Genomic DNA, 19930 nt, shown 5'->3' with positions numbered 1-19930 from the left:
GCCACGTTGTTCAAGATTTCAACACACTGATTGCCAGCCGTCCGATAGGAAAGATTCAATGGCCTATATGCTTTGATATTCATACACTATATAATAGTATAGATATTTAGTGCACATTTTCCTCCTGGAAGTAAACCACCGGCAGTAATTCATTTTTTAGCGCATTCAATCCAGTACCTCATTCTATTTAATTACTGTTTCAACTTAGGTCCAACATATTAGGTTTCTTTAGTGAATTTTCCGTTCTTTGAAAGCTCAGTTTTAGCTAACTGAGGTGGTCTTTTTTTCTCTCTGTTCTTTTCAGGTTCCAGCAGACTATAAGAATGTCATACGTCCTCTATTTGACAAAGTAAGACCATGTGTTGTTTCTATTGAAGCATATGCCAAGGCTGTCATCAAAGAGGAAACATTGCCATCGGCAGATGAACATAAGGATGTCACAAACGTCAAAAAGGAGGAAAACAAACGGAAAGCTGCTGGGACCGGATTTGTAGTTCACTGCAGCAATAATTTCACGGTTGTAACAGTGCATACATCTTTCAAGTTCCAAGGCCAAAACGCAGTTGTGAAGTTCTGGGATGGAACGGAAGCTACCGATACAAGGGTGATTAAACTGAATGGGCCCATGAACCTTATTGTGGCAAATATTCCTCATGGTGATTGGAAAGCAGTTCGGTATGACCAAATCAAAGAGGATGGGTATTCTCAGATTGTGCTCTCCATTTTCTCCCTAATGTATTGGCGATTACCGTGTGTATGTCGTATTATGTACGTTCAAACAACCTTGTGTTTCCTCATTTGTTATTATACCTTTATATTTCGGAACTCAGTTAGTTGTTGCATTTGTGTTGCAGTTCGCCAAGATGCACTGCTGTCCTTGCCAATGGCCACAAGGTCCCTGGAAGCGAGCAGACCTTCAGCTTCAACCTTCCAGTGGCAGGAAAACAACGGAAAGACGAATATGAAATTCATGATAAGCAGTTTTGTTACTTGAGAGATTACGTTCTTGGAGCTCCGGTCTTCGATACGTATGGAAAACTTGTTGGATTTGTTAATCAATGTGGAAAGGCTTTTGACTTTAAGTTCGGCGTGAGATCAGAATATTTACAAGATGCATTGTATAAGTGGTTGGCGGGGAAACAATGGAAGGTATGACTCAATTCAATATATTCAGTTTGACTGAAAATTGAGCTATCATTCATGTTGCAAAAGAAAAAACTTTTGTTCATAAATTTATACCTGGTAGTTCAAAAGCTATGTGCACTTTTACGAAATCAGATGGTTCTTGATCTTATAGGTTTTTCTTTTTTTCAATAGGACGTACTCAACCCAAGGTCGCAGATTTGGCATCCAGTCGACGAGGAGCACGTTGATTCGTCAGTGGGACTGAGGGGAGGTGTAGGGGGTTTGCCACATGTGCCTCTGGATCAAGAAGAAGACAACTTTCAGTTTGATTCGTCGGTGGGACTAAGGGGAGGTGTAGGGGGGTTGCCGTATGTGCCTCTGTATCAAGAAGAAGAAGAAGAAGAAGACAACTTTCAGTTTGATTCGTTGATAGCTAGTGGCGACAATGAAAAGGAATTTGAAGGAGAGAAAGTGGTGGTGGTGGACAAGGTCAGCTCAGACATTGTGGATCTTCGTACCAACAATTTCGTAGCAGACGGTGTTATCACCAAGTACTTGAAACATTTATCTTCTACTAAGCTCAATAATGATGATGAAGTGTATCTTGCTGATGCAACGGTGTCTTCGGCGTATGCTCAAGATGCTTCAGCCATCAATGTCGAGTTACTACGACGTCGCCTTGTGCTCTTGCCGGTTAACAACAACACCAATTTTGGGCGGGCTGACATGGGCACACATTGGTCTTTATTCCTTATTGATGCCATCAACGGGCCACCACCACAGTTCTACCACATGGATTCTCTGGGTGGAGTAAATCGTCCTGCTGCAGATCGTCTTGCTACAGCACTCGGTGCAGTCTTCCCTGATGCACCCGGTGTTGTGGATGTGCCCACACCAACACAAAAAAATTCGTTTGATTGTGCAATATATGTCATGGCGTTGGCAAAAAGTATCACTACATGGTGGAAAAGCAGAACCGAGTCCAGGGAGCATTGGAAACAAATGATACATACAGACGTGACCGAAGAAAATGTCCGTACCTTGAGATCCGACTTTGCTGATCGACTAGAGCAGGATGAAAAAAATCAAAAGGTTGAGTGCAATAAGGAGGAGAAAGCCAAGGAGTGATGTCAGCCTACTTGTGCGCTGACTTGTAGGTTAGTCTTTTCTTCTATCCTCTCCTTCTTTTTCTTCTTCTTCTTCTTCTTCTTCTTTTTTCCGATAATTTCTATCTTCTTCAGAAGCTTAATAAGACCATCATCTGTACATATTGCATGAGTTGCACCGCTATGTGTCAACATTTTGTTTACGGCCCTTGTTTACTAATCTATCTCCCTCCCCATATGCATCTGGATTTGAGGCACTTCTGAAGCTAAGAAGAGTGATGGTAAAGGCTCATTTAGTACGGTTGTTTAATACAGCTGTCCATGTGTTTATAAGAATAACAAATCAAATTGTGTGGAATCTCCCTTCTTTATATATTCTAAGAGCCACGACGAGATGTATGTTTCCGAATTCGTCTAACAGTTGCCGGTGCACAGTACTCATGTGAGAAATTGCACATACTATAAGGACATTGGTGCCGAGGGTGCTGTTGTTGGATGGCAATATTGAGTTTTTCTGTACCATAGTTTGCACTTGTGCTACATTATCTATGTTGTGCGCCCTTGAATTTGCATGTGCAATCAAGATTTGACCTAAAGTTTACCATTCATTTACTGGATCAGGAACTCGTTTTTTTGGTGGATTGCGGCTAGGGGAGCTTATCTGGCAGCAAGGACTGAATGAGACTGGACTGGTCTTGGTGAGTAGAATCAACGAAACACCTAGGAATTCTTAACTATTAGTGGTAGTTTAATTGAGAAGGGAAACTGCATACCCATGAAAGTGTTATGTAATTCCTGCTTGAGCGCTTTGATGCACGGATCTATCTTGTTTATAATATATTCCCTGGCTAATGGTTTAATATTTGGTGGCAATTACATATGCAAGACAAGGCATATTTATAGCACTTTTTTGTGCTGCCTGTAAAGTCACATTGACAGTAGTAGTGGCGCAAGTATGAAATTCATCTTTGTCCTTATTATTCCTTTGGACATGCCTGCTGAAACCAAAACTCATGTCCATCATTCATGTGTGCTGCCTGCTGCTAGCCTTGGCTGGGGAGGTCGCCTCCGTTCTTGTTTTGCTTCCTTTGACCGGCGGGCTGGGAAGCTTGTCGGTGGTTTTGCTCCCATGTGTGTGTTGTGCTAGTGAACCTTTAATTGGTACTTTCTCCGTCATATAATACGAGTGTTTTTGACACTAATACTGTGGTTTCTTGGTTTGATGGAAATCTTTTTTTTTCTTTTTAATTATGTTGCTCCTCCATCCATGCATGCATGTGTGCCTGAGTGATAGCTTCTTTTACACCAGTACATATATCTTGGGTAAACGCTTGGTATCTGTAGTCTGAGGAAACGCCATCGCCAGACCACTCGACCCCTGTCGATTCGTTGGACAGCTTACGCTCCAGATTTCGTCTCGTTTTAAAAAGAAGAAACGGAAAACCGGAAACACCGATCCGTGCATATCACTGGCCCCGCTCGCAATCACCTCCCCTAGTATCTCTACAGCATTAATTGCTGGCCCTCGACGAGCTCTGCTTCCCACCTGAATTGCCTCGCCGCCAGCTCGCTCACCAGATCCACTGCTCCGCCGCCGTCTCACCGCGACTGCTCCAGCCAACGACGCCTCTCCGCTCCGCGACCACACCGGCCACCGACACGACCTCGCAGCTCCACCTCTCCAGCCCGCTCCATCCGCCTCGCACCTCCAGCTCCGCCTCGCATCGGTGGACCGCAACGCCCAGCCTCCTGCCCCATTGTTCCTCATTAGAGCCTCCCCGCCGAGCAGCATGGCTACCACCTAGTCCACTCCACCGACGCTACCCAGTGCGATTCTGCGGAGTTTTCTCAGTCACTAGGCTATCCCATCTAATGAATCGGCTCACCCCCATCGATTTTGGATCGGCCAGCCTGAGTATTGGCCTTTGGACTTCAAAATTGCAACCCTATTTGAAAGCTCCCCAATCATGAATCAAAGGTATGTGCACTTCGTGGAGTGCCCCACATTTGGGGATTTGTAATTTTTGCAACAGATTTTGATGTGTAATGCATCCATCAGCTGGATGAAAATTGTTATTTATGTTTATTGCCGGCCTAGTATTGTTCTGATTATTCAGTTGTTTCAATTTTTTGTCCGTGCTTCTAATCTAGGAGTATTTAGAATTGCTGCGACACTTCCTTTGCAATGCATCCTACAGTGCTTCCTGTAAATAGAGCATAACGTACCCCCGTATTGGCGCTAAATTTGTTATGTTTACCCCTTTTGAAATTCCATGCTCCCATCTAAGACTAAAAATGCACCCTGAATTTCATGACTCCATCACACAAAATTGCTTCTAAATTCCAAGCAATTTGAAGCTTGAGTGTGTACTGAAGAGCCGATATGCCGCAGGCCAGTTGACTGGGCTGCCCTTTGTGTTCCTATGCTTCGATGGCATATACTTTGTGCTCCTTTGTTGTTTTGATAGAGCTTCAACTAATCTTCTCAACATAAGTTATGCTTCCATTCTTTTTTATATGCTCCCGCCAGTTTAATTTCTAGCTGCTACTATTATGTCATCATGCTTCCTTATTATCATCCTATTTTCGCAATACTGATAGCCAACACTTTTTAACAACCCTATGTGTAGTACTTGCCGAAAAAAACAATATGGGGTAAAGGAATAATTGGTGACATAGCAACCTTTACATGCTTCTTCCAGACTTCCACGAATATGACTGCCCGGTGGGTGAAAATATTTGTTTATGTTTCATTTTCAAAATTCCACATTTCAGGTGATAGGTGACACTACTTATATACCCAGTGCATTTTTCTTGTTTTTGCCATTATGCATCTAAATTGTAATCCTTCAATTTTGTTTGACTGGAAACTGCTTCCATTTATCAACAGAAAATCGGTTAATATCTTTCTAAGTGACACAAAAGATGCATCGTCCTGTTAGTAGCAAGCTTAGTTTGTACTCCATTATCAATGTTCTAAGCTTCATCCCAAGATGGGTAATTTTACCTTCGCATAGTTTGTTTAGCTTGTTCATCAATTTCTAAGCATACCTTAAAGCCTCAAATCATTAGCAAGCATGCTTCATTCTTTCTCGCATTTTTATTTCGAATGAATGTGCTTCCATTAATTCACGCATATATTTCTATTGTATAAATGTTTATATGCACAAAGTGATATACATTTTTTATTGCAAGTGCAAGTGTGTGCTTCCTTGTTTCTTATTATTTTTTCTACAGAGACATTTTGTTACACCTGATGAGTTCAGCCATGCCTTCTGTTTCTGCACAACGCCAAGAAGGATACGTTGATGTTAAGTGTGATGTGACTAGGAGTAACCACTATACGTCGACGACTACCGTGTTGGCCACAAGGATCTTGCGTCGTGTGTAATGCTTATCCATAATCAAGCCATTTAGTAGGCACTGCGATCTCAGCTGAGTGGAAGTGGAAATAGTGTTGATATCGGATTTTTGTATTTTTATTAAACAAAAGAATTGTAAATTATTGTCACACCAAGTGGGTTTTGTTTCAATTCTTGTGCTTCTTGTTGTGCTTCCACACACCTGCTTCTCTGCTCTTTATATGTTCCATCTTACTAGAAAATGATGCTTCTAAAGAACTTGCAATTGCATTCATTTAGTTGAAAAAAATGTGTCCTGACATGCGAACATCACACCAGAAAATGATGCTTCTGTGCATCAAGAACAATGCTTCCATGGTTCAAAAATTATGACACATCGGTAAAGGAATATATCTTGTAAAAGAAGGTAATTCACAAGCAGCTGGCAATTGGAACTCTTTTTTTTTGGAATTTAAGAGCTTTATTATTTAAACAGCGGGGTTACATTCCTTCATTACACAAGCCGTAAGGAAGGATGGAATATAGTTTATCCAAAGGCATCTTCTCCTAGAGGAACTACACTGTCTAGCGCAAAGATGCGCCATTTCATTTGCTTCTCTATGAGTATAAACCAAACAAAATTCCTCAAACATCCCGCAAAGCTCTTGTATCTCTGTCACAGTGATCGCTATCTCCGAACGGTCTAGACCTGGAGAGTTGCACTGTTTTATAACTTGCTGAGCATCGGATTCAATGATGACTTTCCGATACCCCAAGTCTGCAGCCAACTGCACGCCATCTCTGATTGCATATGCTTCCAGTGATCTTGCATTAAGCCCCGCCTCATACCATAAGAATTGTGCTCTGATCAGATTACCTTCATGGTTCCTCACAGCCACCCCGGTCCCACCTTCATGAGTTTCTGCACAAAAAGCTGCATCCACATTGATTTTTATGAAACTCTCTTCTGGCGGCTTCCACTTGTGAGCTTCTTTGCTCGCTCGGACTGCACTCTGCTCTCCTGTAACTGCTAGATCAGTGGTTACATCTATTGCCCATTTAACAGATTGTGCTATGGACCGAGTAGTTTCGCCATGACTTCGCGCATTCCTCTCTGTCCAAACAGCCCAGGATCCACATAATAATATACATGCCGCAGTTTAGTTCACCTTATCTCCTTCTACTATGTCCATCGCCCAAGTTACAGGGTGCAGAGTTGGTATCTTTACTGATGTAAATTTCTTTATCTCCTGCCAAAATATTTTTGCCCATGTACATTCAAACAAGGCATGATGTATGGTTTCCTGCTGTCTGCATGCTTGGCAAAAACCAATCTGCTCAATATGCCTTTGGCACAAGACAGCTCTTGCTGGGACAAAGCCTTTTATGACACGCCACCAAAAATTCCGAACTTTGGGAGGGACGGGAAGGCTCCATAATTTCCTCCAAAACTTCTTATCTTGTCCCCCTGAGCTAGCCGGAGTTTCATCATTTCTTCTGAGTTGCACACTTAGTTTATAGGCCGATCTTACTGTAAAGTTACCAAGCCGATCCGGGTGCCACGCCCAGAAATCCTCCTGCACTCTTCCCACTGGAATTCTAGCAATCATAGATATATCTGGTTCAAAGAAATTTTCTTCTAGTTTCTCCATATCCCAACCACTAAGGTCAGGCTGTAGCAGTTCATCCACTCGGGATACATTGGCAGTTGGTCGCCTAAAGATAGGCCTCTTACTGTTGCTTTCGGGATCCAAGGATCATCCACAAATTCTAGTGATGCTTCCATCCCCTACACGTTTGATTAATCCCCTGTTAAGGAGTTCTCGTCCGTGCAATATTGCTCTCCACGTGTGAGATGAGTTCTGTTTATTCCTAGCTTCCATAAAATCTCTGTCGTGAAAGTATTTCCCCTTCAGAATTCTAGCACACAAGGAATCAGGCTTTGTTAATAACCTCCAGCCCTGTTTTGCCAACATTGCCTGATTGAATAGTTGTATGTCCCTGAATCTCATTCCTCCTTCCCCTTTTGGTATTGCAATATCAGCCCATTTCTTCCAATGCATTTTCCTCTTTTTGTCATCTCCTCCCCACCAAAACCGCGCAAGTACACTCATTATCTTCTTACACATGTTTTTTGATAGACGGAAACAGCTCATGGAGAAGGTAGGTATGGCTTGGCAGATTGGTTTTACAAGAACCTCTCGGCCCGCACTGTTCAATAACAATGGTAACCATCCATTGCAGAACTTCTTGATGGAGGATACAATACCTTCAAATTGTGAGTCTGTTGACTTCCCTAGGGCAGTAGGGAGTCCCAGATATTTCTCCCTCAGTGCCTCAGTCGCAATGCCAACCCTCTGTTGTACTGTCTGCTTCACCTCATCCGGACAGTTAGCGCTGAAGAAAATTGCAGATTTTGCTCTGTTTACTAATTGTCCAGAGCCCCTCCTGTACGTTTCTAGTATATCATGTATTCTAGTTGCTCCAGCTTCAGTGGCCCGCGTAAAGATTAAACAATCATCCGCGAAAAGCAAATGTGTGATCCATGGTGCATGAATTCCCACTCTAATTCCCCTGGTTAGATGACCTTCTCCAACTTTCCTCAGCAAGCACGTCAGTCCTTCCGAGCAGATCAGAAATAGGTAAGGGAATATGGTGTCCCCTTGCCGTATACCTTTAGATGGTTTAAAGGATTCAGAGAAGACACCATTTACTCTGACTGAGAATGAAACAGTTTCCACACATGCCATCACTCTGTCAATCCACCACTCCGCAAACCCTAGTTTATGCATAATTGCCCTTAGATACAACCACTCCACCCGGTCGTATGCCTTTGTCATATCAAGCTTCATCGCACAATCAACACTTTTTCCTTTTTTTCCTTTTCAAGTAGTGTATACACTCATATGCAGTTAATACATTGTCTGATATAAGTCTTCCGGGGACAAAGGCGCTTTGTTCCTTCGAAATAATCTCTTCCAAAAAAGGCCTCAACCTGAGAGCAAGTACCTTAGCAATTATCTTATACAAGACGTTGCAAAGAGATACCGGTCGGTATTGAGCCAGGTTCTGTGGGTTTTTAATCTTGGGAATGAGAACCAACACCGTATTATTAACCACATCTGGCAATATTCCTGTTATAAAAAACTCTCGGATAGCATGACATACTGAGCTCTTCAGGATGTTCCAATGCTTAATATAGAACCCAGCCGTGAACCCATCAACACCTGGAGATTTACTCGGATGCATCATGAAAAGGGCATTTTCAATCTCCGTATCAGAACTGGGCCACACAATTTTACATTCATCTCCTCGCTCACTTTCCTGTCAACATGCGCCGTTATCTCCTCCAGAACTGTTTCCTCCTGAGCAGTGAAGAGTGTTTTATAGAAATTAATGGCTACCTCCTCCAGTTCAGGCTGTTTTGTCACTGTGCTGCCATCATCCAGTGTTAATGCCTTAATCTTATTTACTCGAGCCCTCTCCTTAGTTTGAGCATGAAAAAACTCAGTGTTTCGGTCTCCTTCCCGCAGCCAACTCACTCTTGATCATTGTTTTTCCATCATTTCCTCTCTAGCCAAAAGTTCCGAAATCCTCTTCACAAGCTGTTTCTCTTCAGTCGAGGGCCCCTTCCATAGAGAGTTTTCTCTCAGGTTCTCTAATCTGTTCCTCAGTGTTTTAAGTTGTTTCTTCACCGATCCAAACTCCTCCCTATTCCATTTCTGGAGTCCTTGTTTAACAACCACCAATGCCTCTGTCATTTGCTGCAGGTTCCCACACGAAGGAACCCATAAATTCTCAATTGTCTGAGAGTATGTCTCATGTCTAGTCCAAGCATTTTCAAACTTAAAAGGTCTGTTCGTTCCTCCGTCAGATGTCCAATCTGATTTAGAAATACCTATCACGAGCGCACAATGATCAGACTCTGTAGTTTGCACATGAGTTACTGAGGTATTATCAAACAGGTCCATGAACCGATCATCTCCGAGGCCACGGTCCAATCTTACTTTAATGTTTCTATCATCTTGCTGCCGGTTATCCCAAGTATAGGGTAGCCCCGTAAAACCCAAATCAGTGAACCGGCAGTTATTTACCGCCTCCCGGAATCCTTCCATTTTCCACTCCTCTCTGTGTGCACCACCAAACTGTTCAGAATCTTCCAGTATCTCATTAAAATCCCCCGCACAAAGCCACGGGTTATCATACTCCCTCCTCAGATAGTTTAGCAGTTCCCAGCTTTTCTTCCTCCCGTATCTTACTGGTTCTCCATAAAACCCCGTAAATCTCCACTCCCTATCTCCCGTGTTTTCATTCCAGATCAGTACATCAATATGAGATCTGCTGTAAGATTTCAGGCTGACTACTGAATCACCATTCCACATCAGGACAAGTCCTCCACCGAGTCCCTCAGTTTTAACACCAAACGTGTGTCTGAACCCCAATCTAAACCTCAAGTCTTGCGCTCTCGTAGCAGACAGTTTGGTCTCCGAGAGAAAGACCAAACTCGGAAGATGCAACTGAATCATGTTGCGAATTTCTTGAACTGTCTCGGGCCGTCCGCATCCCCGACAGTTCAGAGCCAGGGCATTCATTGCTTCCGGTGGTCACCTTCTAGAGGTGTCGCCGATCCCGCTGTGACTTCCGTGCTAGTACCACTTTTCACTGCTTCCCCATCAACCCCTTTCAGCTTCTTCTTGTGCGCATTCTTTTGTGGTGTAGCTGCAGGGTCCTTCTCATTTCCTCCAAACAGTTCAACCATGTTAGCTACTGTTGCTGAGGTATCTGTTAACACCAATGCTTTATCCAAATTCGCACCACCTCCTCCTGTAGACACAGAATCCATGGCCAACCTCTTTCTAACTCCATTTTCCTTCTCCTTAATGATAATATCTCTCTTGGGTTCTGCCTCCGCTGTACGCCCGTCGAGTGGATGTTCAGAGTTAGTTGAATCTGGATTACTCCTTGCTGCATTCCACCGCCAACTATTTCTTGGATCATATTCTGTTTGTGTTCCTCCTGTAGCTCTACTTGCATTATTTGGGGTCTCTCCTCTACCCCGTCCAGCATCTCTTCCAAAAATTCCTCCTGATCATCCTCTCCCAGCTCCTCTTCCACCCCCCACGACCTCCATCTCGTTTCTTCCACTCCTCTGCAAGAATAAAATCACCCCACTCAAACTTCGTGGTATCATGCTCTCCTGTGCCACATTCCTCGAACCAGTGTCCAAGCAGACCACACTGGTTACAAAACATTGGTAACTTCTCATAGTTAACCTGGTACCAGTCCTTCTTACCCCCCTTTGTGATCGAGACAAATCGCTCTAGTTTCCTGTTCACATCCAGATTAACTTTTACCCTGACGAAAGCCCCAACATACCCCGTTGGCAGCTGTATCTGGGTTTCTAGGATTTCTCCCATCTTTCTGCACATGCCCTTAATCACCGCCTCATGCAGGTAATTGTCCGGTAACTTGAGAATTCTTGCCCACACTGCTACTTTGTCCAGTACCATCTCTTTAGGGTTTGTAAAACCATCATACTCAACCAAGATTACTGCTTGATCTCTGAACAGCCAATGACCTTTCACCATCGCCGTGTTCCAGTCTCCCAAGCATGCAAATTGTACAGTGAAAAGATTTTCTTCAATCATGCGCCACCGCACCTCTTTCGCCGGATTCCACGCAGCTCTCATATCCGCGTATAGGGCCGACGGGCTAAAACCTCTGATTGTATGCACCTTAACCATGGCCAGCCACTTTGCGTGGATCTTCGGCACATCCGGATCATCCTCTCATACAAAGTCGTCCCCATCATCCTCATGGAGGTCCAACCTCTTAATCAGTTCCTCCACATCTTCTGCTCCACGTTTCCCTCCACTGCTGCTTCCACTCGCCATCTCCTGATGTTTCCTGGCACTTCCTCCCCCGATTGCAACCAAAGAACCTCGACAGCCAAGGCCGGCAAGAAACCCAGGCTTCCCTTGAATCAGCCCGAACTGTCCGAGGTAGATGGGATGATGAAAAGAGAGATCTCGCTAGGGTAGATCGAAACTCTCGGCGGCGGCGCCAGAGGAGCCCTAAACCCTAGTTGAGACACCGGGGGAAAAAAACTCTCTTGTGGCAAAATCGCTGGAGCGGCAGCATCAGCACGGGGCTAAGCTTTTGCTAGTAGCACCATGGCACGGCAACCGGCCAAGAATAACCAGACGTGGAAGCGTGCGCGGAGCGGCGGTTTCGGGGGGCGCCTCCTTCCCGCGCGCGTGGCCCTCCCTCCCCTCCACCATTTCTGGGTCGCCCCCGCCTCTGCCTCGGCCCGAGACACCACGCGCTCGGCCGGGACATCCATGCCCATGGGGCCGCGCCTCCTGCTGCACTACCGCTCCCGCTCCGCCTCCTACGCGCGCTCCCCGGACGCCGACGCCCTCCACGGCAGCCCCGGCACCGCCGCCGACGCCCTCGACTGCCCCTTCGGCCGCCTCGATGGCCTCTCCCGCGCCGACGTCCGCGAGGCCGCCTACGAGGTCTTCTTCATGTCCTGCCGCGCCGGCGGCGGCGGCAACGCCAAGGGCGCCGCGTGCGACGGCGCCGAAGGCGGGGACGCCTCGCCCAGGATCGGCGCCGGGCCCAGGGGCGGCACCGGGATGAACGTCGTCAACAGCCGGGTCAAGCGCGCGCTCGGGCTCAAGGCGCGCAGGGCGACGCAGCCCTCCACCGCCCTGCGCAGCGGCAGCTTGAACGCCTCCTCCGCGCCCGGTTCCCCCGGCCGCGCCGTGCGAGCGCCGGCCGGGTCGCCCAGGGCCAGGCGGCCCATGACCTCGGCCGAGATCATGCGGCAGCAGATGCGCGTCACGGAGCCCGGCGACGCGCGCCTCCGCAAGACGCTCATGCGCACCCTCGTCGGACAGGTCCGTCCGTTCATGCATGCACCGCCATTGACGAGCCGGTTTCGTGCAATGCATGTGTTCGATACTTCGATCCGATGTAGGTGGGGAGAAGAGCGGAGACGATCATCCTGCCGCTGGAGCTGCTGCGGCAGCTCAAGCTGCCGGACTTCGCCGACGGCGCCGAGCACCACCAGTGGCAGCGCCGCCAGCTCAAGCTCCTCGAGGCGGGCCTCATCACGCACACCTCCGTCCCGCTCGACCACCGCCACAGCGCCTCCGTGCTCCGGTTCCGCGAGGTCGTGGAGGCGGCCGAGGCACGCGCCATCGACACCGGCAAGGCCTCCGACGCCATGCGCGCCCTCTGCGACGCCGTGCTCGCGCTCGCCTGGCGCTCCGCCCCCGCCGGCGAGGCCTGCCACTGGGCCGACGGGTACCCTCTCAATGTGATCCTATACGTCTCCCTCCTCCAGGGCATCTTCGACCTCAGGGACGAGACCGTCGTGCTCGACGAGGTGGACGAGCTCCTGGAGCTCATGAGGAGGACGTGGGCGACGCTCGGCATCAACCGGATGCTGCACAACGTGTGCTTCGCCTGGGTCCTCTTCCAGCAGTACGTGGCCACCGGGCAGGTCGAGCCGGACCTCGCCGGCGCGGCGCTCGCGGTGCTTGCGGAGGTGGCCGCTGACGCCGGCGCCAGGCAAGACAGCCCCCGTGACCCCGTGTACGCGCGGGTGCTCTCCACCGCTCTTGGCGCGATACGTGACTGGTCCGAGAAGCGCCTGCTTGACTACCATGAGTGGTACGGGAATGGCGGCGCCGGCACCGGCAGCACCGCGGCGTTGGAGTGCGCTCTGTCTTTGGCGCTCGGTGCCGGCAAGATCATCGCCGAAAGTGTGCACGCGGGTCACGAATGCGGCGGCGATCGCGTCGACTACTACATCCGTTGCTCGATGAGAAGCGCCTTCGCCAAGGTCCTCGAGAGCGGGCTCGGGCAGGAGGTCTCCGGCCACCAGCGCGACGTCGACGACACCAGCGGGATCCTGACGCAGCTGGCCAGGGACACGGAGGAGCTGGCGCAGTGGGAGCGCGAGGGCTTCAGCCCGGAGCTGAGGCGGTGGCACCCGTTCCCGGCGGCGGTGGCCGCGGTGACCCTGCACGGCTGCTACGGCGTGGTGCTGAAGCAGTACCTGGGCAAGGCCGTCTGCCTGACCGACGAGCTGGTGCGCGTGCTGCACGCGGCGGGCAGGCTCGAGAAGGCCCTGGTGCAGATGGTGGCGGACGACGACGGCGAGCCGGTGGTGCGGGAGGTGGTGCCCTACGACGTCGAGTCCGTAGTGGTCGGCTTCCTCCGGACGTGGGTCGAGGAGCGGCTCAGGGTCGCCAGGGAGTGCCTCCTCAGAGCCAAAGACACCGAGGTGAGCTTGCCTCCATTGATCACACATCATGTTCACGCCCCATTCCTGCAAAGTGTCTCAAACTAACTCTGCCGTGGCATGGCATGGTCACGTAGAGCTGGACCGCGAGGTCCAAGAATGAGCCGTACGCGCAGTCGGCGGTGGACCTGATGAAGCTGGCCAAGGCCACCCTGGACGAGTTCTTCGCGATCCCGGTGAGCGCGAGGGGCGGCATGCTGCAGGACCTCGCCGACGGCCTCGGCGCCGTCTTCCAGGACTACGTCTCCTTCCTCGCCTCCTGCGGCAACAAGCAGAGCTACCTCCCGCCGCTGCCGGCGCTGACGAGGTGCAACCAGGACTCGACGATCAAGCGGCTGTGGAAGAGGGCGGCGGTGGCGCCGTGCCGGGTGCCCCTGACGAGCGGCGGGCGCGGCAACGCCCCGTACCACGGCGGAGGCCAGAGCGTGAGCGCGGCCGGCGGGCACAACCCGCGGCCGTCCACCAGCCGCGGCACGCAGCGCCTCTACGTCCGGCTCAACACGATCCACTACATCCTCAGCCACATCCAGGCGCTGGACAAGTCGCTCTCCTTCTTCTCCGCGGGCGGCGGCGGATGCACCTCGCCGTCCACCACCACGAGCCGGCTCCTCGCCGCACCGTGCTGCCACTTCGACCACGCGCGTACCGCGGCCCAGACGGCGATCGCCCACGTCGCCGAGGTGGCCGCGTACCGGCTCATCTTCTACGACTCGCACCACTCGTTCTACGACGGGCTGTACGCGGGCGGCGTGGCCGACGCGCGCATCCGGCCGGCGCTCCGCACGCTGAAGCAGAACCTGTCGCTGCTCGTGTCCATCCTGGTGGACCGCGCGCAGCCGGTGGCGGTGCGGGAGGTGATGAAGGCCTCGTTCCAGGCGTTCCTGATGGTGCTGCTCGCCGGCGGCAACCAGCGGAGCTTCACGAGGGAGGACCACGGCATGGTGGAGGAGGACCTGCGGAGCCTGAAGCGGGCCTTCTGCACGCGCGGGGAGGGCCTGGTGGCGGAGGAGGTTGTCGAGAGCGAGGCGGAGGCCGCGGAGGGCGTGGTGGCGCTCATGGGGCAGACGGCGGAGCGGGTGGTGGAGGAGCTGAGCATCGCGACGACGGCGGCGACGGCGGCGTGCGGCGGGTCGCCCCGGGCCGCGCTGCCGATGCCGCTGACGACGCGGCGGTGGTGCCGGACGGACCCGGACACGATCCTCCGCGTGCTCTGCCACCGCGACGACGAGGCCGCCAGCCAGTTCCTGAAGCGCGCGTTCCAGCTCCCCAAGAGGCGGTGACGCTACGCTTTGCGCCGCTATTTGCAGCCAGTTGCAGACTCTAATTCGTGTGGATTATGTGTGTGTGGTGTGGGAGACAAATAATTGATCGCTTCAAGCGTTCGCAAAAGCTTCTGCACGGGAAGAGAAGTTCGCCTCATATCTGAAAGTTAATCAAAAGATTAGCCACCACAACAAGTACAAACACAACGCAAAGGGCCTGTCCTAAATCAATCATCTAGCCGCGTCACACAAACGCCAAACACTACAAGGAGCAATAACTTCAGCCGGCCATACTTTGCCAACGCACTATCCACCCTTGAATGCCTAAAAGGAGACGGCAAGTGGATAGCGGGACTTGGTCGGGACCGGAAAAAGGCATCCTCTTGGAGCACCGGCAGCTGTGTACTTAGCGCCCTCGAAGATCAACTTGAACCAGCGGCAAGCACCGGAGAACCACCTCACATGACCATAAGGCCAAGTCTCCACCCTCGATGCTCTCAACAATGTAACGACGCCAAACGCCACCATCGCCGGTCCTGCAACAGACCAAGACTTTCGCCCAGAGACCCCAACCCGATCAAGAAGGGGAGATGCCGACACACCTTGACGATGCCTCTAAGGAGGGAAACGACACCCACTGGCGCCGTCGTCGTCAGCTCCGACTGAAGACGAGCAGGATTTTCATCCAAACCGTCGCACATCTCCCACCCCTACCACCGGATTTGGCCGCATAGTCGATGGTATTGTGAGGTTCCGCAGATAACTGAAGTTCAGAACATGAGAGGCAGGCAGGCAGGTACAGTTCAGAAGGTGAAAACGAACTCAAATGTAATCATATTGATTGTTGACAAAGGGTGAAATAATAGTATACATCATATTGACAATGCCACACACAAAAAATCACCATGCTATATACTTCCTCCGTTCCTAAATACTCCAGATATAGTCCCTTGTTAGATTCACTCATTTTGCTCTGTATAATAGTCCCTTGTTAAAATCTCTAAAAAAGACTTATATTTGGGAAGGGAGGGAGTAGAATGCGGACATGTTTACAAACACATAAAAGAATTGAAAGCTCTTCCTTCATGGAACAATCTCTCACTCGCTCACACTGTATCTTCTTAATTCACAGCTCTTCTTTCTATCCCTCTGCACACAAAAGCAACCATCCACCATTGTCATCCACTGTCGACAAAATACCGCCGGAGTGGAAGGAGATGAAGATCCATCACAACCAAATCCGAAGGAGCGCCATCGCAACCAGAGTCGCTTTGTCAGCCGAAGAACACGTCCACCGCGAATGTGAAAAGACTAGCCTCACTGATCCGACTAACCAGAGAGGAACACGAGCCATCGACCTGCCGGCGCTGCCCGCACCATCGAGATGGGCAAATTTATTCGACGAAGCAACGCTGCCGTCACCATGGAAGCCGCCAAAACCATTCCTAGAGAGAAAAATATGCTTTTGATTCCTCAAGTTCTCCAAAAGTATAGACTTGTCCCTGAAGATTTTTTGGGTATATATTTGGTCCTTCAAGTCTCAAAACCGGGTAAGCTTGGTCCAAAACCTGATTTTTGGGCATGTTGACCGGGGTTTGACCGGGTTTGACCATGTTTGACCTATGAACAGTAAGTTCAAAAAAAATAGCAAAAAAATCTGAAAATTTGTGACAACCAACATGCTTGGGTGCGCTTGGTGCACGTAAATGTTTGTTGTCAAATAACATCCGATGATCTCTAGCCAAAAAAGTTTTGGCTTTTTATTGTGAGCCAAAATAGTTTTTCTTTTTCGCCACGAGCTCCTTGGATGTCAAATAACCACACAAATTTTCACGCACCCAAGCATCTTGCTTGCCACAAAATTTGTGAGTTTTATTATTTTATGTTTTGCCATTTTTTTAGTTTATTGTTCGTCCCTCAAACCTGGTCGACATGGTCAAACCCGGTCAACGTGCTTAAAATCTAGTTTTGGACCAAACTTTATCCGGTTTTGAGACTTGAAGGACCAAATGTATACCAAAAAACTTGATGAACGAAGTCTATACTTTTGGGGAATTTGAGTGACAAAAACATACTATTCTCATTCCTAAACTATCTATAGGCCGAAGCCGAAGCACCGGGATCTCCATCCCTCCCTGCTGCCGGAGCAGCAGATGGAAGGAGGGAGATCCCACAGGCTCGCCGGCGGCTGTTGAAGATGGGAAGTGGATCCCCGCGCTGTTCGTCGCTCACCAGAGAGAAAACCGGGTCGCGGGGAAATCTGGGCAGTTGTCCGGGTGGAGGGAATCCTTTTTGTAGATAATAACTGAAGTTCACAACATGAAAAGCAGGCAGGTACAGTTCAGAAAGGTGAAAACGAACTCAAATGTACTCCCTCCGTTTCAAAATAGATGACTCAACTTTGTACTAACTTTAGTACATCATACTGATTATTGACAAAGGGTGAAATAATAGTACATCATATTGACAATGCCACACACCTCTGAAATGCAAAAGCTGTATAGTTCTCATTTTCCACTGCAGGGGAAGACAAGTTTGCATGATATTATCTGAAATCTTGTGCTCAGATGTTAATGATAAACCACCTAGGTCCATATTCATGTTGTGAGCTATAGAGCTTGCATGTATGTACAGATCATCATGATGTTAATCTTAAGCCTCCAAGATAGTGTTGTGAGGTGCTGCAGATAACAGAAGTTCAGAAGAAGAAAAGCTTGCAAGCAGTGCAAAATATTGATTATTGACAAAGGGTGAAATAATAGTACTACATCATATTGACAGTGCCACACAAAAAGAATTACCATGCTATATAGAATGCTGACATGACATGTTTACAAACACATAAAAGAATCTCTCACTCATGGAACAATCTCTCACTCACTCACACTGTATCTTCTCTCTTAATTCACAGCTCTTCTTTCTAGCCTATTTCATCATAATTCTGGAGGGCAGTTCACCATTTCCATCAAGCCAAGTTCTGCATTGGGTAAAAAGTAACATCATGAGCGCCACACATTTGGAGCCCGCAAATGCATCAACCAAAGCTCAAATCGCTAAGAGCTCACCTGCCCAAATCTGCTCCTGGTCTTCAGGAACCCGCCTCTCGTCACTGAATCATCACTGCCGCCCTTGGCGCCGCTGCAGTTCCAGTAGGCCCCCACGGTGCCGAGGATCGGCATGTCGTCGGGGCTCGGGCTCGGGGACCGCGACCGTCTCGGCGACGAGTTGGCCGAGGAGATCTTGATGTCCTCCACGGTGAGGGCGCCGAGGATGGGCCGGTCCTCCCGGCTGATCGGTGAGTAGGACCGCACCGAGTAGTTGCTCTCCGGCGTCCCCGAGGAGCCCAGCCACGTGGAGAGGCTCGCGTCCACCGAGGCCTCCTGCTTGCTCGGCGTCCTGGGGGTGTAGTCCCAGCTCACCGCCGGCTTCTCTTGCTTCATGGCCGGGGCGGTCGCCGGGTCGTCGGAGAGAGTGACCAAGTTCTCCTTCTCTGAATCCTTTGTCACGGCTGTGTGAGGTTTGGTGGTGTCCTTCCACTGGCTGAAGTTCTCCACCGAGTTGAGCACCTCGGCTGCGGGCGCCTCAGCTGCGGCACCAGTCTGGCCGGCGCCGGTAGCGGCATTGTCCTTGGCGTACGTCTTGGGCGCCGGGAGCAGGAAGAGCGAGTCGCACGCGTCCTCCTCGCCGCGCGCGATGCCCAGCAGCCCGCCGTGCTCCTCGTCGTCGTCCACCGCGCACTCGTCGATGCCGTCCAAATCATCGTCCTCCTCCTCCTCGTCGTCCTCGTACTCGTACTCATCGTCGTCGTCGTCGTAGCAGTCCTCGTAGTCGCTGTCGTCGTCGGCGCCGGCGCAGTTGCCGTACCTGTGGTTGAGCGGGAACGCCTCGGACTTGGCGCACTCGGGCCCCAGCAGCGTCCACGCCTCCTCGGCCTTCGCCGCGGCGCGGCCCTCCTCCTCCTCCGCCTCAGTCGCCTCCTCTCCTCCCTCGGGTATGGGCGGCGCGTCGTAGGCCGTGACGTTGGGGTCGAACGTCACCTTCTTCTTGGCGACGACGGCCAGGCACAGGTCATCGGCCGAATCCCTAATCAACCAGGAAGAAAATCAAACCGAGATCGATCGATCAATCAATCACGAAGCAGATCAACAACGGCCAATCAATCAGTGAGTGAGTCTGGCAGTAACCCTCGATGGGACAAGGAACGAACCTGAGCTCGAGGAGGGTGGCGAGGAGCGGGGCGGCGGCGGCGGCGGCCTCAGCGTCGCGGGCGGCCTTGGAGGGGGAGTGGGAGGGGGAGCGCTGCTTGCGGCGGCGGTGGCGGCGCTCCTTCTTGGACTTGGCGCCCCCGAAGCAGCCGAGGAAGCAGCCCATGGCTGGCCTGGCGCGTCGGTCGTCGGCGGCGAGAAGCGGCGGTGAGGTGGATGTTTCGGGGAGAAGAGAGGAGAAGCGGCAGCGGCAGCGGCTAGGAGTAGTAGTGAAGGGGGCGCGGCATTTGGGGGAGGAGAGAGGCTGCCGTTGGGGGAAAAGGGCAGAGCCCGAGTGGTAACGGTCGTGTTGACCCAGCTGGCATGTGACCGTTGGATGGGCGGACGGAACGGATGGGATCCGAGGACGGAGGCTCCTGACCCGTGGGGACCGAGACCAGAATGGGCCGGGCCGTCGTATGTGTGTGTGTGTGTGTGTGTGTGTGTGTGGCGGGAATTGCTGACACATATACGTAACAAGGAAACAGTAAATTTGTAGACTTTAGCTTTCTTGTCGTGCACATGGCAGGAAGTGATG

General features: G+C 50.4%; 2 protein-coding genes across 2 annotated transcripts; one reads left to right on the top strand and one right to left on the bottom strand.

The window, feature by feature from the left end:
* The first annotated feature begins 11657 nt into the window (after positions 1-11657).
* On the top strand, positions 11658-15413 carry LOC123089481 (protein unc-13 homolog). Its single transcript, XM_044511154.1, has 3 exons — positions 11658-12474; positions 12555-13868; positions 13964-15413. Exons 1-3 carry the CDS (start codon positions 11746-11748, stop codon positions 15164-15166), a joined length of 3246 nt encoding a protein of 1081 aa, XP_044367089.1. The 5' UTR covers positions 11658-11745; the 3' UTR covers positions 15167-15413.
* Positions 15414-17849: 2436 nt separating this feature from the next.
* On the bottom strand, positions 17850-19656 carry LOC123093700 (eisosome protein SEG2). The gene is made up of 3 exons (XM_044515711.1): positions 19356-19656; positions 18214-19231; positions 17850-18125 (listed from the first exon to the last, which is right to left on the bottom strand). The coding sequence occupies exons 1-3, from the start codon at positions 19517-19519 to the stop codon at positions 18114-18116; spliced, it is 1194 nt and encodes a 397-aa protein (XP_044371646.1). The 5' UTR covers positions 19520-19656; the 3' UTR covers positions 17850-18113.
* Positions 19657-19930: the final 274 nt, after the last annotated feature.

The sequence above is a fragment of the Triticum aestivum genome, chromosome 4B (assembly GCF_018294505.1).
Source record: "Triticum aestivum cultivar Chinese Spring chromosome 4B, IWGSC CS RefSeq v2.1, whole genome shotgun sequence".
In the NCBI taxonomy this organism is placed as follows: domain Eukaryota; kingdom Viridiplantae; phylum Streptophyta; class Magnoliopsida; order Poales; family Poaceae; genus Triticum; species Triticum aestivum.
The sequence above is the reverse complement of the archived record's forward strand: the minus strand, read 5'-3'. Positions and strand labels throughout refer to the sequence as shown.

Bases quoted from the DNA above. Each gene is read 5' to 3' on its own strand.
- LOC123093700 (XM_044515711.1), bottom strand. From the start codon at position 19,519: ATGGGCTGCTTCCTCGGCTGCTTCGGGGGCGCCAAGTCCAAGAAGGAG. The intron at 19,232-19,355 runs GTTCGTTCCTTG...CTGGTTGATTAG, and splicing joins GCCACCCTCCTCGAGCTCAG to GGATTCGGCCGATGACCTGT.
- LOC123089481 (XM_044511154.1), top strand. From the start codon at position 11,746: ATGGCACGGCAACCGGCCAAGAATAACCAGACGTGGAAGCGTGCGCGG. The intron at 12,475-12,554 runs GTCCGTCCGTTC...GATCCGATGTAG, and splicing joins TGCGCACCCTCGTCGGACAG to GTGGGGAGAAGAGCGGAGAC. The intron at 13,869-13,963 runs GTGAGCTTGCCT...ATGGTCACGTAG, and splicing joins TCAGAGCCAAAGACACCGAG to AGCTGGACCGCGAGGTCCAA.